The following is an 18,398-nucleotide window of genomic DNA, read 5'->3' as shown; positions in this document are numbered from 1 at the left end:
TCTGCATGGATGTATACAGTCAAAAGTCTTTAATCCAGACTCGTCAGGACTTCGGCGATTCCAGATTATAGGTTTTTTCGCATTATAGATCATAAATTTAAATCTGGTAAGATTGCATGCAGAAATTATAAAATTAAAAATATGAAACCGTAATTTATGAAATAAAGAGCAATTATGGTCTAAAGAGGATCAAAATTTACAAAAAAAAAAAGCTTTATATTTATTTGTTTACTTTATTAAACATTTCTTTTAATGCACACATGCGTAAAGCATACATTGTGCATAGTCGAAATTAGAAAATTGCAATCAGAAAACTATTTGATGTGTATTCGTGATATTTATAATGACAAGGAATTTGATTTAAATCATATCAAAGACGGAATACATCTAGATGAAATACTACATTTAGTTAAGGAATTATAAGCCGAATAAAATAAAAACATCTGCCCTGAAGATAAGGATAGTGCTGACAGATTGTTGGAAAATATGACCTATTGTAACCCTTTTTCTGCATCATCTCTCCTCATTGAAATAATTCTAACTTTTACATAAGGTTTAGTTCTTATTTTAAAGAGACATAGCAATTACTTCGTTTTTCACTGCCACTGTTTGTATTAAGAATGGACAGTTCCAACCTAATTAAGATGCAAAAACGAAACTTGATGTTACGTCATCTGGAAAGCTCAGTCGTGCCGATAGCTTGATTGCCGTGAGATGACGTCATGTCTACTTCAGGTATAAGTATCTCGCATTACTCTGGTTTATCCCTTCTGGTTCCTGTTTCATTGCTCCGTGGTGTGCCGTTCCGGACCCCATTGGAAGACGATATTGCGGTGCATGCCAGCCAGCGATTAATACCATGATTCCGTTCCGAAAGATAACTTTTTCTGGATTCTGAAAAGCGGCAACGATGTGAGCAACAGCCGTGGGCGGCATCCTGTTTTTACGGTTCGGCGGCAATAGATTCCAACCTGTGATTTCCAGTGAGTAACTGCCGTGGGTGGCATCCTGTTTTCATGAATAGAGTATCTTCAATATAAGTGTTTTTCCAGAATCAGCGGCAATGTTTTTCCAAGCTGTGATTTCTCGTGTGTAACTACAGTGAGCGTCTTTTTGCCGGTTTACGCGCTCTCAAGGATTTAATTTAATTTTTCAGGTGCCTTTTTGACCACAAAGCATGGACTTATTGATAGTAAAGTGAATTTCATAATAACCGCGTAGTTTTTGTTCAGTGATATGTGTTTTGCGTATTGAATGCCAGTATTTAAAGATCAGGTAAAATATTTGCTGTGTCTTTAATAGTGTAATATTCTTTAAAGGAAAAACCCTTGGGATTAATGAATGATCAACTAAGTGTAATTTTTTGATAATGATTATGTTATACTCTTTAAGTTTCTGATAATTCGGCTCATAATTCCTTACTAAATGTAGTATTTCATCTCGATGTACTCCATCTTTGATATGATTTAAATCAAATACCTCGTCATTATAAATATCCCGAATACACATCAAATAGTTTTCTGGTTGCAATTTTTTAATTTTGACTATGCATAATGTATGCTTTACGTATGCGCGCGTTGAAAGAAATGTTTAATAAAGTAAACAAATAAATACAGTCAAAAGTCGTTAATCCGGACTCGTCGGGACTTCGGCGATACCAGATTATAGATCATCAGTTTAAATTTGGTTAGATAGCATGCAGAAATTATAAAATTAAAAATATGAAACCGTACTTTATGAAATAAAGAACAATTATGATCTAAAGGATATGAAAATTTACAAAAAAAAAAAAAAAAAAAAAAAAAAGCTTAATATTTATTTGTTTACTTTATTAAACATTTCTTTCAATGTAAGTTGTTTAAGTTGCTTCTTTTTATGTGATAATACTTTCTCTTTAATTCTATAAACAGACATAATTTCTTGTTCAGTTACAAAGTTCCACTGTTCAAGTCCTATAATTGCTGTGTCGAGAATACCGACTAATTTCCCTATAATTGCTGTGTCGAGAATACCGACTAATTTGTCAATCGAAATTTTTTCGTTTTCAATAACCTCTGTGTCACTTTCTTCACTATCGGAAGCAAATTATAACAACGAGGAATTTGATTTAAATCATATCAAAGACGGAATACATCGAGATGAAATACTACATTTAGTAAGGAATTTTAAGCCAAATAAAATGAAAACATCTGCCCTGAAGAAAAGGATAGTGGTGACAGATCAACTTCCAATTCATTGCGCGCCGCGGCGTCGTCAAAAAATCCACAAATTATCAAATCAAAAATTTTAAATAAAAATTTATCTTAAATTTCCAAAAGCTGTTAAGTTGCCACATTTTGCCCATATAACAAAAGAATTCATATCCCAGGAAGAGAAATGTTATCTTTTTATGTAATATTTTATCAACTCTTTTTTCGAAAAAAAAAAATTAAATGTTTATATTATAATAAAAGTAGGGCCTCGTGCCTAGAAACATAGGTATTGCACTATTTATATTTAGAAGTAAGAATGAATTCATAAGATAACCCATCATATACATTTATGTCAATGAATCGCCAAGAAATATTCCTCCAAAATGTTAATTTTCACTCAAAATGATGGTCATAAAAAAACAAAGAAATGTCAGATGAATAAAATTTGAGACCTTCTGCCGATATTGGCTGAAATTAAAAGACTTTTAAGGTCCAAAATTTTTTTCCAAAACACTTAAGGACTTTTTAAAGGACCATACAAACCCTGTTCATATTGCAAATCTAACTTATATTATGTACGTTTCATATTATGTACGTTCATGTGTAGGACGCAGGTTTTGTGTAAAACGTTCTTTTGTAATCATCACATGTAGTTCTTAATGCAAGAGTTGATTCTTTCAGGCACCTGCATATGTAGATTTTGTCAGAATGACTAGGAAGTAGGACTTCGAACATTCCAAACGTAATAAGCTACTACCCATAAACAGGGTTGCCACTCAAACAGGAGAATGAAATTCCCTGACTTTTCCAGGTTTTCCAGGTATGTTTCGAGAAAATTCCAGTCTATCCACGTAATGTACGTTGGCTGTGTTAAGAGGTAAATTAATTATGGTATTACTTGTATTGTGTAGCAAATTCACTTTATTATTCAATAAATCCCAGAGGACATTTATTCTTAATTATTCTTGGTACACTTTGTTTGATAACTTTGTTTACTTTTCCACTTAAGAAACTTAATAAAATTTAAGATATATACATTGGATAACAATTGTATGTTTTATTTAATTATTACTCATGATCATCACCAGTTCAACATGAGGCTAATCTGGTTCTTATAAATCACAACGCAATGCTAAAAGTTAGGTTAGATTTTAGGTAAATTTAATTTGTGTGAGGTGTCTTCTTATAAGGCACCTTAACACTTGAAAACACAAATATAATTATAATAGGAGTTCTTTTCTCCACTGAAGATTGAGATTAGAATCTGCCCAATCTGGAATAAAATAAAGCTTTTTTTGCAGACATTCTGCAGCTAAATGAAAGAAAGAAATCTATTTAATGATATTTTTTTACTAAATTGAGGTATTTTATATTTATTTCACAGCATACATAAGGAAAAAATATGTGCATTAAATTTTGTGATGTCATCATACTGCTAGAATTAATTTTAGGATTATGTCAGAGAAAATTTCCTGAAATTTGGAAATATTATTTACTAATGATAAATAAATTTAGAGGGAAGAAGCAACGTTAAATGATGTGAATAACATAAAAATAAAGATAATTACTTAAAAATTGAATTAGAAAAATAAACGATATTTTAGTGAATATAGTTATATTACATGGTTAGCCTAGATGACTGATTACTATTTTTTTATTTTACTGCAGAATGACAAGGTATTTATTAAAAAGAAAAAAAAAAAAAAAAGATTTTTGCGGTAAAATCCTAGTATACGGTTCGGCCTTCGCACGATTTTGAAAATTGTCGCCAAGAACAAAATGACCCGTTTACTGCTCATCATCATGTCGCCAAATCCCGCTGTACCATACATGGAGATTATTCTAACCAAAGAACGTCTATGTAAAGAAGAAAAGGTTCCATACACGTAAATGTTATTACGCGGCTAGAAAGCGGAGGGAAAATTTGCCAAGGGATTTGGCGACGGAACCTGGCGGCCAGAATTTCCCTCTCCGCGATGTGTGCAGGAAATTGAGAAACACGTGTTAAGAAGAAACGTTCTTTGCAGGGGCGTAGCTAGAGTGGGGCATCTGTCCCCGGGCGCAGAATCCGAGGGGCGCCAAACTGATGTTGCGATATTTTAGAATTAAATCTTTTCCATCCTTGGCAAGCAGAAGTGGCGCGAAATCTTCAGTTGTCCCCTAGCGCTAAAAACCCTAGCTACGACTCTGGTTCTTTGACAAAAAAGAAAACTACGAAAATCCGTTTTTAAATTATTGCGAAAAATCCAAGAAGAAACGTTTTTTCTTGGATTTTTCACAATAATTTTAAAGACGGATTTTCGTAGTTTTTTTTTCCCCCCTCAAAATAACTAATCCATGAATTAATTTACTTGCGCCAAAAAATATTTTCTTTTCCTTTAGAGTTTAAAGAAATTTTAAACGATATTCATTTTATGAACTCTTGATAACGTGACCTTCGAACTTCGACACCGGTTTTGAGCTTTGGCGACAGATATATCGCGCATGCACAGCTGTTTCCCTCTGTGATGGAACGGAGCCACGTCTGTTGCAGAGAGGTTTTTCTTCTTTACAATATATATTTTTTTTATTCTAACCTTCATGGTACCGTATACTAGAATTAAACCCTTTTTGTTTCATACAAGAACAGGTACTTTCTTTAGTTCATGCACTGCACATGCGATTCTCGAGGTTACTGGAAACCAAAAATTGCGGGAAACTTGCTTTGCCTTTCTAAAAGACAATCAAATTGGAGCTGCGAAAATTGGCTCTATGCCAGCTGCCCGAATGACACTCACGTGATACACAATTCGCCAAAAAAGTGATCTCTTCCGACGTCGGCACAAAACTAGCCTTTTTTTGCGGGATCGTTGTATGAAATTCCCTGACTTTTCCAGGATTTTGACGAAAACACTTAAAATTCCCTGGCTTTTCCCTGAATTTTTTGGTCAATTTCCGAATTCCCTGACTTTTTCCGGTTTTCCAGGTAGCGTGGCAACCCTGCATAATGATCACACTAAGTTAGTATAACAAATAATTAAACTACCATAATTTAGACTTAACCTTTTATAGCACACCACGGAAGCAAGACAAAATTTAGTGGAACAAAAGTCATGATAATCATCAATAGCGAATAGCACACATCAACTAAGCATTCACCATTTGTTACAACAAGATACTACTATCCTACCATCCCTCCACTATGTCTTTAAAATAGCCTCGGATGTAGCAAAGCAGAAAATATCTTCTCCATGAAAGTAAATCTTTCTTGCCAAACTGCTTAATGCTTGTATATTATATCTACCCACCTGACTTAGGTCCTATGATTTTTATGTTTCTTCATTGATGTAACAAAGATTACAGAAATACTGTTGCATTTCAACAAATGAGATAAAAGCAGCAGTGCATTTCTAGTAGTCAGAAAAAATGGCTATATGAATTCTGATAAAAATGTATTATTACATTGGGAGGAAGGGTATTTTGAAGATAGCTGCTTTAAATCATTTGTGGTAAGGAATTATATACAAAGTCTCTAAACTTTTACATGCTCCTATATACATTATATACAATGATTCTGTTTCTCACCATTGGTTACTGCAATATCTTAAAAAAATTTATACTATTTAAACAACTTGAGGAAAGAATTTAAATGAATTACATTCTTAATAACTTACCTCGTATACATTAGGATGCCAAACTTTTGTTAGGAAACGAATAGAGGGAGGTGAATATGGATAATCAACAGGGAATTTTACATGAGCCTATGAAAATATAACATAATTCAATTCTTTTACTCACATTCATCAACACATAAAAGATATTTTATTAGGTCATCCCATAAGTAATGTAATTTTCTAAAGAAATAAAAAATAATATACGAATTTAATCAATTATTTACAGAAATAACACTCTTTTAATGTTGTATCAGATTTTTTTTTATGACATTCCTAAAATATCACCTACTTTATTGTACAAAAAGGTCTTATTCCAGTTTAAAGTGCCTCATGAGAATAATATTCTCAATGAAATTTTGAAAGCTTCAAATCTCCAGTCACATATCATCACCAGTCTCTAAATGGTTCAAAAAATGACGAATTTTTTCACATGAATGAACAGCAACATAAATGTTCATGAGTTCTTATCGATTCACATCAGTAAGTTCATATGGAACCTCCGACAAACTTAGAAAGTATTCTTAGTTTCTTCCAAGGAGATGAGCAGCTGATGATAAATTAACCTATTCTGTCAATTCTTCATCGATTTCATATGAATTTCAATCAAATGCAGCTTCCAACATATCAGTAAAAAAAAAATTCACAGTGGCTGGCATCTTCAATGTAACGCTGCTTTGTTAAAATTTATACAAAAATTATTCCACCACATCTCATTTTTATACTCGTAAAGATGATGTTTCTGACGTGCTCTTCTGACACTGCTATGTTCATGAGGAGCTATTAAAACAACAAATTAGTACCTGCAAGCATGTAGTCTATAATTTATCTGAATGAAACTGTCTTTGTTGAGTGGTATTTATACATCCATTAAAACCAATTGTTCAGTCATATTAAAACCAGGGTCAGTAGGGAAAATGACCCATTCCTGGAAATTTAAAGACTCCGACTCCCTCATATATATATAATGCTTTAATTCCAGTCCCCGTTAAAACATTTTTAACAATTTACATTCAAGTTACTTCAAAACATCTTTTAAAATAGAACTTACTAAGTATGGATTCACTCTTTTAACATAATTCTACTATAATTAAACTTAGGAGATAATATAATCAATATTATTTAGTAAATAAATTATTATTAACTTACTTTGCAGCAATTGCGCAAGTAGTAAAATAACTTGTTTTTGCACTAAATGAATTTAAGATATACATATGTAAAGTTATACACATGGGTTACAGCTTATTTCTTTAATATAAAAGAAGTAACAGATGCTACAGAAAAAAAAAAAAAAAAAAAAAAAAAAAAAAAATGATGGCATAGCAAATTATTTATATTAATTAGCCTTTTTTACAAAATGGAAAAACTGGTATTAGTTATTTCTAAGACACATTATAGCTTCAGCAAGATCTTTGTTGGAGTGCCATAGATCTGATTTGATAAACTTCAGAGCTGAGAAGAGTTTCCACACTAACTTGAGTAGGAGGAAGAGCTGTTACTGTTAGGGCTACTTCTTTTAACTTTTCAGGATAGAGTTCTATAAGTTCTAAAAGAGGTATCTTGCCTACATGTGCAAGTGCCATCATATTTCTCAATTTCTTCAAAGGCCGTGTAGAAATCTTATTTGTATTTTTTCATTTTTACATCTAAAGGCTCTTGATTCTTTATTTTTATTTGTTTCGCCTTAGCCTTTGCACTGTTATCTAAAATATTTCTCATAATCTAATTCGTTACTGGAAGAGGATGATAGAGACTCAGTTGCAATGTCTGCAGTTTGACTGTCCTGATTTAAATTCTCCTATTGTTCTGAGAATAATTTCGTTATTAACGAAAGTTCATAGATGGCTTTCTTTGCCTTTTTTATTTGTTCGTCCTCCAAGAAAATTTGGTGTTTTGGATCTACATATACTGAACCCAGCAAGATCTCATTGTCTAGCAAACTAGTTTCTCTTTTCTTTATTGAAGAAATGATTCCTTCTGCAATAACCCCCCCCATTTCAGAAAGAACAAACTATTAAAAAAAATAAGATATGCGTGCCAACCACAATATTCACTTAATATTAGTTGGCAACAGGTGTGTTGTCCGTATCTGGTGTGCATTACTGTGGTTGCTCGTTTCCATGTAACCAAAATATTCCCAATATATTTGATTGTTCAACCTGGACTATGTCATTTACTTAACCCACGAATAATTTAGATTTTAACACGTTATCAGCACGAAGCTCAAAAGGAAACGCCATAACGATCCAGGATAGAAGATCGCACCAAAGACTAACCACATCGATCACCGAAGCCTAACCACATTGTGAATCTGAAATGAATTGGATAACCATCCTTTGACGAAGTAAATAAATAGCTTTTCTGGTGAATTTAGCTCGATATATTTATTCATTCGCGTGCCGTGCTGGTGCAAAAGAGATGTTGGGAAGCAGTGGAACCCGGATATGGAAGTGAAATGAATGAAGCGGAGAGGAAAAAGAATGACGATGTTCTTACCCTATTATTCCTCATAGTTGAAGAGATACGTTTCTAGATGATATCAGAGATTCTGTTAGAGCCAGAGATGCCTGGAACTGTTTAAAAGAAATGCACACAAGATTTGGTTTGCTTCACGTACTACAACTTACGAGAGAATTCTTTAACATAAATATGAAGCCAAATGAGCTTGCCCAATCGTATCCAGCAAGATTAATGGACTTACAAAGAAAATTAGCTACTGTTAGATATGCATTCACAGATAGAGAAGTGGCCCTAGTGATGCTATTGAGACTGCCTAGAAGTTTTTCCTAAGTGGCTCATCCTAAGTTTGGAAAAAGACGAATCTGACAAAAACAATTGTGAAACCAAGGCTACTTGTAGAAGAGAAACGTATAGTTAGAAATGAGAGTTCAGCCAAAAGGTGTCATGAAGAACAAGCTCTTCATACTAAAAGTTTTACCACTGTGATAAGGTCACGTAAAGGAAGAAGAAACTGAAGATTAAAATGGACAAGGATGTCTCGTGAACATAAGATAAAATCATTATTATTTAACTTCCGAATACGTTTTCAATAGTTGTTAAAATAGTTCTCATTAAAATAATTAAATTGTTGGCAATGTTAAAAACGCGAGCTTGAGAGCCACATATTGCTCTCGCACGTAAAATGTACAGAATTTGATTTTAAGAAAAAGATTTAGGTTTTTCTCTTGTTGATAGTATGTAGTCATTTTTGGGGCGTTCAATAAAATTTTCATGTGGTGTTCTATCATAAGCGACCACACCACCAACCAGAAGAAGCCTGCATTTTGAAAACCCGTGAAGAAGTATGCAGCTAAGGCCAAATGAAGAAGAAACTAAGAGAGGAAGAAATACTAAATGCTTCAGCTGTGGCCAATGGGGGCACATCTCTAAAAATTGTGAAGAGGCCAAATATCAGAACCAAAACAGTGCCAAAACTGCAGTTGACCTAAAGACGCACATTGCACTTCTGGCAAATGAAGAAAAATCGAGAAAAAGTAATATGTGGATTTTAGACAGTGGAGTTACAGAACACATGACCTCTGATAAAAGAAAATTCTCAGACCTTAAGAAGTACACATCTGAAGTTAAGTTGCTAATTCAGAAAGAATAAAGGTCACTGGAATTGGAAATATTTCATTTTCTGTTGGAGAAGAAGATAGAGAAAAACTGTTCTGACTGTTTTGATTTGAATACTCCAAATGTATTTCATTTTAACTCATTTTTAATGAAAGTTCATAGATGGCTTTCTTTACCTTTTTAATTTGTTTGTCATTCAACAAAATTTGGTTTTTGGATATGCATATTGTATTGAACTCAGCAAGATCTCACTGTCTAGCAAACTATTTTCCTCTTCATTGGAGAAATGATTCCTTCTGCAATAAGCCCTCCATTTCAGAAAGAACAAACATCATATTTCATTCTTCCTTCTATTAATTCTTCAGATTGTAGCTTTTTTATAACAGTGTAGAAAGATGAGTTTCTAATTCTGCAAGATCATTCCACGGTCTTTCTGTTAGTGAAACATTAGGGTTATCTACATCTTCTAAAAAAGTTATTAATTATAAAAAACCTCTTTATCATCAAATATGTACTTCCTTATTGTGTTGCTTGATCAATAATTGATCCTTTCCCTGCTCACTTCCTAAGAATGGCATCAATTTTAGGAGTTTTTGATGCTATTGCTACTTATCTAAATTTACCAATGAGATCTGTAACTAAATGAATCAGTTTAATCAATAATGGCAAATATCACATCTATCCTTCTCCCTTATATTTATTTATTAATATGTCAATAAAATAGAAAATAACTATTTATTAATGCATATTGTCCACAAATAAAAATAATAACTCAGCTTGTCATTAATTTTTTTCAATTCATTTTAATTTCATTTCAAATTCAAACCATCCAACAAAAGCTGGAGTCGGAGTCAACCTGTTTCTAGTGACTCCAGCTCACACTATTTTTACCCCAAAATCTGCCCGACTCCACAGCCCTGATTAAAACATGTTTTAATAAATTCTGTCAGCAAAACAACATTACTTATGGTCATACGTTATTGAAAAATGTTCGGTTAATCTTTGGATTATGGTAACTTGGCGATTTTTTGACGAAAGTTTGGCGACCAACCCTGCTACAGCAACCTGCTAGTTTTTGTTTGGACGCCATTTTGTTTTCACGAAGTAAAGGCTTTTTTTTTTTTTTTTTTACTCACATTTCCAACATTTTTTTCCAACAATCTGCTGGCCGAATTACGCTTATGCTAGAACTTTTATGGAACAAAAGTGCTTAATCATGACGAAGATTAGGTGCGAAATTGGAACAAAGTGCAGAATCGCCCACTGCTTGCCGCGTTTTTACAAACTGCACATACACGGTATCATCCATGTACAGGTCAACCTATTTTCACTTAAAAAAACATCCCAGAATTGCACAAAAATGGCACTGCGCACACTCTTGACTATATCCATGCACACTGCTAAAGTCCTAGCTAGTAACCTTTATCGCCTTACCAAAATGTCGCCAAACTACCTGTTACCATATTCCAAAGATTAGCTAAAAGTTCTACATAACATTTTGAGATATGAATTTAAAACATATTTTATGTATTGTAACCAAAAACTATCACAGTTTATATTTTCATGTAACTTTCTAAGGCATAGCAAAAATATAAAAAAGTTCAAAAGGAAAGGGAGGAACTCTTGGACCAGAAACATCATAAATGTTTTCGGTACTATTCTATTAGAGCGGCGTCAGTTAAAAAGAAAAAAGCAATGCTACAATAACATGCCAAATATTGTGGCTTGAGATTTCCAGTTTTGGTTTAAAATATCACACCTTTTTTTTTCCATTTTTTTAGTATGATGGACAATACAATTTGGAAATTACCTAATGACGAAGAGGCTGCCATAAGATTCTTTCAGGACAAAGGAATAATTCATTGTAATTGACTTTGTTCTCAAAATCATTCGATGAAGTTAACTTTTGACTCGAACAATGCTTCTATATGGCGTTGTTACATACATTCATGCTGTGAAAAGAAAGGATTGAGAATCAAAACATGGTTTGAAGGTTTCCATCTTTCTTTCCTTAGTGCTGTTAATTTTAACTATCTGTGGTGTCAGGAATTGACGTCGGTTGAATTTTGCCAACTTTAGTTAGAAATCAGCCATAACAGGACAGTACATTAGAATAACTGCTTGAGGGAGGTATGTGCAAATAATTTGATGTCTCATAAGATAAATAAAATCAGAGAAATTGATGAGAGAGCTTTTTTTAAGAAAAAGAAAAAAAAAACATTGAATATGTTCTTCCAGAACAATAAGTATTCCGGAGTTTATGCTGGGAAAGCAAAGAATGTTTTCTGGTCGCCATTCCCGATCGTTGTGCTATAACGTTGATGACTGCCATTTAGGAATACATTGTGGATGGCAGTATATTTTCAGACTGCTAAGAATGGATGGGTAACGTAGACTTTAAGGTACCCCTTGTATTATGGCGAAGTTGTTGTTTGATTTATTGCACAGTAGTTGTTTCATTTATGGTAGCCTGAGTAGTTGAATGTTATGGAAACCCTATTGTGACATAATCGTGTGCATGATTCTGGGAAATTTTGAATCATGGGATGTTTTGTAAGCGTTTTTGTGGTGTGTGTTGGTTTGATTCTTTAGACGGTAGAATGGCCGAATGTAGTAAGATTAATTTGAAGTTTCTGTACGATTTGGAGTGAAAGGGGAAAAGAGCTTTAATCGACTGGTGTGTAAATGAAGGTTTACTTAGTAGCCATTATAAGTGTCCTGTATGTAGGAAGGATATGCATTTAGTCGAACGTAAAAACCGTTTAGATGGAATTGAATGGGTTTGTACGAAGGAAGGTTCAGATGGTCACTATGCGAAGCGTTCGATCAGAAAGAGTACCTGGTTTGAAAAAAGTCATTTGAGTATGATTGATATTTTAATTTTTACGTGGCTCTGGATGTATGAAGCGAACTCGAAAATCATGGTACATGAATATTTGCTTTTGGTAGTGCTTAAATGTATAACATGTTTTTCCTTTTTTATGTTATTTTATTGTTTGCCTATATTGTAGAATTTGGTGCTCCTTTGACTTTTTAAGTGAAAATATATCGATGTGTACATGGACAAAGTAAAAGGAAGTGCGCAATGCAAGTTTGTGCAATTCTGGGATTTTTTTTAAAGTGAATATAGGTCGACGTGTACATGGATAAAGTTAAAAGAGTGCGCAATGCCATTTTTGTGCGATTTGGAGACTGTTTTTTTAAGTGAAAATAGGTCGACATATACATGGATAAAGTCAAAGGAGTGCACAATGCCCTTTTTGTGCAATTCGGGGATTTTTTTTTTAAGTGAAAATAAGTCGATGTGTACATGGATACCAAGTTTGTGCAATTGTTTGTCTTATTATTTTGGCTTTGTGTAGCGGCGATTTTTAAAAATAGCCGCTTCGCAAGCCAAAATAACGAGTCAAAGAATTGCACAAAATCGGTATCCATGCAAAGCCAAAAATCGCCAAGGGGTACCCTAAACTATACTTTTACCGAATGGATATAAGAAATGCTGAATATTTCGGTTGATCTTTGGAATATGGTAACTGGTAGTTTGGCGACATTTTGAAGGCGATAAAGGTTACTACCTAGGACTTTGGTAATAATGTGAGAAGCACTCAGTTCCGATTACGCATTATTTTGTGTGAGGGAAATGAGAGATCATGAGATATGTCATGTGACATTAATGGACGAATTACAGTTGTTTAATCGGAAAAAGGGGGAAATCTGGAAATTTCGTATTTAGCTATATTCTGCGTTGTGTGAAACGTGACATTAATGAACGAATTACAGTTCTTTAATCGGAAAAGGGGGTTAATTTAGAAAAGCTTCATTGTGTGTTGTGTGAAATAGTGTTGATTAATTTTCGGATTGCATGGCGCTATGTAAAGTGAATTCTAAATTTTTAATGCGTTTATCTGATAATAATAATAAGTTGAGATTATGTGAAAGGAAGGATATTACAAGTTTAAATGGCGGTGCAAGAAATATGGTGAAAATGGACATTTTGTGAAAAGGAGTGTAAGGAAGGTTACGTGGTTTGCTGAAAGTAGTTTGAGTATAGGTGAAATTTTTATTAATTTCTTATTACTTGATGAACAGACTTCCAGTTAACTACTGGATTTAGGATTTAGGAATTAGCAGTAGTACTGCAGCGACGTAATGAAGATTCTGAAGAAGATTAGGTAAGTTATTATTTTTAATCATTTAAGGATATTATTTTTATACATTGTTCTAAATGTAAGGAGTAAATAAATTAAAATGGTATTATTTGAAAATTGTTATTAGCAATGATTTAGTTTAGTAATTAGGATTGTAATCTAATTTTATTAATTTAAAGTATATGCTTATTTATATTTTAAGTAGTGTTTTTTAATTTAATTATATTTTAATTTAATGATTGTGATTTTGTGAGTTATATGTTTGTAGTATTTTGGAATATGTTTGAGTAGTATACGTTGTATTTTCATGCATTTTCGTGAAATTTTTCTAATTTATGAGAAAAAAGCAGTGTACATGGATATAGTGAAGAGTGTGCGAAATGCCATTTTTGTGCAATTCTGAGATATTTTTTTAGTAAAAATAAGTCGACGTGTACATGGTTTAGTGATATTTTAATTAAATGATAGTTATTTTGTGAATTTTATGTTTGTAGGAATTTGGTATACATTTCAGTTGAAGTAAACGTGTATGGAAATAATTTAAATATTTAACACTAAGTATTTGTAACTATTTTTAATGTTTGCGTATAAATTCATTGCTGACGTTTATAATATAATAGATAATTTAGAGGTAAAAGTTTTTGGATATTTTATTTATTTTATACTTGGAAATGTTCATTCTTGGAAAGGGTATATACTTTTTCGCGATCAGGTAACATCATATATGTTCTTTTTACCGGATTTAAAGATTCACAAAATTTTCAAGCATTTTCGTGAAATTTTTCTAATTTATGACAAAAAAGCAGTGTTCATGGATATAGTGGAGTGTGCGAAATGCCATTTTTGTGCAATTTTGGGATTTTTTTTAAGTAAAAATAAGTCGACGTGTACATGGTTTAGTGATATTTTAATTAAATGATAGTTATTTTGTGAATTTTATGTTTGTAGGAATTTGGTATACGTTTTGGTTGAAGTAAACGTGTAATTTAAATATTTGACACTAAGTATTTGTAACTATTTTTAATGTTTGCGTATAAATTCGTTTCTGACGTTTATAATATAATAGATAGTTTAGAGGTAAAAGTTTTTGGATATTTTATTTATTTTATACTTGGAAATGTTCATCCTTGGAAAGGGTATGTACTTTTTCGCGATCAGGTAATTTCATATATGTGCTTTTTATCGAGATTAAAGATTCACAAAATTTTCATGCATATTTTTGTAATTTATGAGAAAATACCAGTGTAGATGGATAAAGTTAAGAGTGTGTGCAATGCCATTTTTGTGCAATTCTGGAATGTTTTTTTTAAGTAAAAATAAGTCAACGTGTAAATGGTTTATGTGTATGTGCTATTCTGAAAAACACGCAAGGAGTTTGCGATTGTGCACTTTTTCCCAATTTTGCAGTTAATATTTGTCATGATTAAGCAGTTTTGTTACATAAAATTTCTAGCATCAGTGTAATTCGGCTAGTAGATTGTTGAAAAAAGTGTTGAGTAAATAAAAAGAAAAGAAACATGTCTTTGAGTAAATAAAAAGAAAAGAAACATGTCTTTACTTCGTAAAGACAAAATGGCGGAAAAAAAAAAAAAAAAAAAAAAAAAAAAAAATAGAGGGTTGCTGTAGCAGAGTTGGTTGCCAAATTTTCGCCAAAAAATCGCCAAGTTACCATAATCCAAAGATCAACCAATATTTCACTGTGAGTCACAGTTATAGTTTCGTAGCCCCCAAAACCGGATGCCATATACAAACTGTGGAGCAGTGCTTAATTCAAGAAATAAATTTCAGTGGAGCACTGCTTGTCAACATTTAGAGTCATATTTGATAGAATATATGTAGTGGCAATTATTTATTCAAAAACTGAATTTTTTTTCCTATGATACTGAATGATATTTTTAATTTTATACCACCTGTTTAGATTGAATTTCCTTTTGTTTTATATTTTTCATTTATGTATATCTTTAATTATTAAATTAATGTGGCATAAAGAATAATGTGTTTACATTAAATTTTGTTTTGTTTTGTTTTTTTATTATTTATGTATAGAATACTCTAGATCAGCGGTCACCAACCGGTGGTCCCTGAAAACATTTTGATGGTCCACAGAAAAATTGGGACATTATTTATATTTTTATGAAGATTCAGTTAGAAAAATGACGAGTAACAAAACCTACTATGGAATATACATTTTTTTTTTTTTAAATTTTAGGTACTACTTTTAGAGAAATTACTTCTGAATTTAGCGACTTTTGCAGGTGTACCTAGCGACATTTGAAAGTAAGATTTGGCATCCATGGATATGTTGCTGTTATCAAAAATAGCATGTAGTGGAATACTCTTTCCTTTTGAATTACGTTATTGTGGTCGTTAATAATATGGTTTTTCTCCGTGTCAATAGGCATCTTCATGGATTTTTATGAGAACAATCTACATTCTTGTTTATAATTGAATCAGTAGAAGTTTCCGTTTTGTCTAACTGTTGATCGATGGCACCATTGCTGAGTAAGTGATGATTATTATGTTTACAATAATTAAAAACTGGTGTCATAACACTGTCAGTTTATTGACATTGCTTTGGCTTTGCCGGTTTATGGAAATGTGTGAAGCTTTCTGTACAAGAAGATGCATGGGAAAACGTTGCATCAACTTGCATTACCAATTGCTTCCGTAAGGCTGGATTAGGCATTTCTTAAGAGGAACAAATTACTGAAGAAGAAGAAATAATAGATGTCTCAGAAAATTTGGAAAGATTTTTTAGATTTTAGAAATTTGGTAAGATTTTTGTACGTTTCATGTAATTTTTCAATGTGAACAAAATATGTGTAGTTTGCTGATTATTATTGTATAAATGTATTTTCCTTTTTTTAAATTCATATTAGTGGTCCGTCAATCATAAAATTATATACGTAGTGGTCCATGAAGTTCTAAGGGTTGACGACTACTGCTTTAGATTAAAAAAGTAAAAAAGAAATATTTACTTTAAGATTTATGAAATTAAAAAAAAAAGTGGCACAGTTTTAACTGAGACAGCTTTAACAGAATAGTACCATTTTTTTCAAACATATTGTAGTAAGAGAGGAGCTGGTAATTGAAAAATATTAGTACTCGAATATATAAATACAGAAAAAAGGACTAATGAACTGCCTTTTTCAAAGTCATGAAGGAGCTTCCCCCCCCTCTCCTTTTACTTTTGTCATAAACTTAATATATGATAAATAAAATTAAATTTATATATTTAATTATTTTAACAATCTGATTTTTATTATTTATACTAATCAGTTAGTTACCTATCCTAATAAGCTGCTTTATGTTTTAAAAGTATGCATTCTTCTCTTTTTTCTCCCTCTTTATATTCCAGGATCTATAAAATGTAGGTCCTGAAACATTTTAGGATTCCCTTTACATTTCAGGATCTATATGTTTTTAAAGTATGCATTTTACTCTTTTCTCCCCGTTTAGAATTTAAGATCTATATTTTATAAACTCTTTCAACACATACATATTATGTAATGAATTCTGGGTTAATTTTATGATTATTGTTTACAAACGAATAGTAAATGGTGAACAAGCAACAGAATGATTCAAAACACTCAAATCATACCTCGGTATAAATAAGAAATTAAAATATCATTAACTTGAAATTGCTTGATTTAACCAGATTATTTTGTAATACTATAGACCCTCGTCATAAATATTACTAAATTATTGCAATGTAAATAATGTTAATAATTATCCAATATAACTGCTCTACTCAAACATCAAAACACTATCTAATCTTGAATTTAAATTCCGTTTATATACTATAATAAATACTAAGTATGGAGTTTGATCAGAAATGCATAAGCAGGAAGCAAATTTTTGCTTTAAATCTATTCTGTATGAAGAGGGCAGATAACCATAAATCGTTGAAAGCACACTTCAATATTTAACTGAAAACTTACTTTAAAGTAGCCTCCTTCATACAAAGTATCAGGTGGACCAAAAAGTGCAACTTCCCATTCCATTAGATTATCTTCATTTACTAATTTAACACGGAAGCCTTCAACTGGTTCTTCCTGAAGACTTTTGAATTCTAGTGACAGAGCCCGTAAAGCACTACTTGTAGGCTGATGTGCCATGATAAAATGTTTATTAAATCAAATTCAAAATAAAAAGTTACGAAATTTCACATGAGTAACAGTAACTCTAATTAAAAACATCAGCAGCAGCTTTCAGTTTTTAAATTTAATAACAGGAAAACAGAAACAGTCCCAAGTTGACGAACAGAAAAACTTGGTTGTCAGAAGAAGAAATCGAAGAATCATAAAAGAATCCAAATGGTTCTATAGCTGAAAATTCCGTTTACAATAAAACTGTTAAATAAAAAGCACGTAATTTTTCATTTCTGAGAATGACTTCAAAACAAATTTTGTTCCAGTCGAGATCATTACCCTTAAAGGGAGCGAGAGTAATAAATGATACTGCCAATCCTAGGAAAAGTAATATTTAATTAATTTTGTCTTTAAGAAATAATTCATTAATTACATGATTGTATTATATTAAATATCTCTTATACCATTAAAAATATTTAATTCATATATTCAAATTAATTTGAGTTGAATAAAAAACGTGTTTTACAGTAATCATATGTATATGGCATAAGGCTTCTATAGGCATATCCACACGTCGTCATCGCGCGGCCGCGCAAAGTTAGTACTACCTCCTTGTTCCTGAAGTTGATATTACTTCTGTTCGAATGCCTAGTACTTCTAATGCAAATTTGAGTTATTCTGCTGTTGCCTCCGGGGGCAGTTATGCTAGTGTAGCCAAGGGTGAAGTTCAAAGATCTGTAA

General features: G+C 32.1%; 1 protein-coding gene across 2 annotated transcripts in view; it reads right to left on the bottom strand.

Annotated features, from left to right (window-relative positions):
- LOC118193368 (ubiquitin-conjugating enzyme E2 R2-like) overlaps positions 1–18,016 on the bottom strand; it is a 44,811-nt gene extending 26,795 nt beyond the window's left edge. Inside the window, exons 1-2 of one of the 2 annotated variants that reach the window (XM_085810689.1) lie at positions 17,508–18,016; positions 5,846–5,932 (exon numbers count right to left, since the gene is read on the bottom strand). In XM_085810689.1, coding sequence (XP_085666815.1) covers positions 5,846–5,932; positions 17,508–17,684 — 264 coding nt within the window. In that variant the 5' untranslated portion in view covers positions 17,685–18,016. The remainder of the gene's footprint in view (positions 1–5,845; positions 5,933–17,507) is intronic. The other variant, XM_085810690.1, reaches the window with a different exon arrangement.
- Positions 18,017–18,398: the final 382 nt, after the last annotated feature.

Source organism: Stegodyphus dumicola, chromosome 2 (assembly GCF_044657685.1).
Source record: "Stegodyphus dumicola isolate Sdum_Otavi_A_Nest chromosome 2, ASM4465768v1".
Taxonomy (NCBI): domain Eukaryota; kingdom Metazoa; phylum Arthropoda; class Arachnida; order Araneae; family Eresidae; genus Stegodyphus; species Stegodyphus dumicola.
This window is presented reverse-complemented; position numbering and strand designations above follow the sequence as displayed.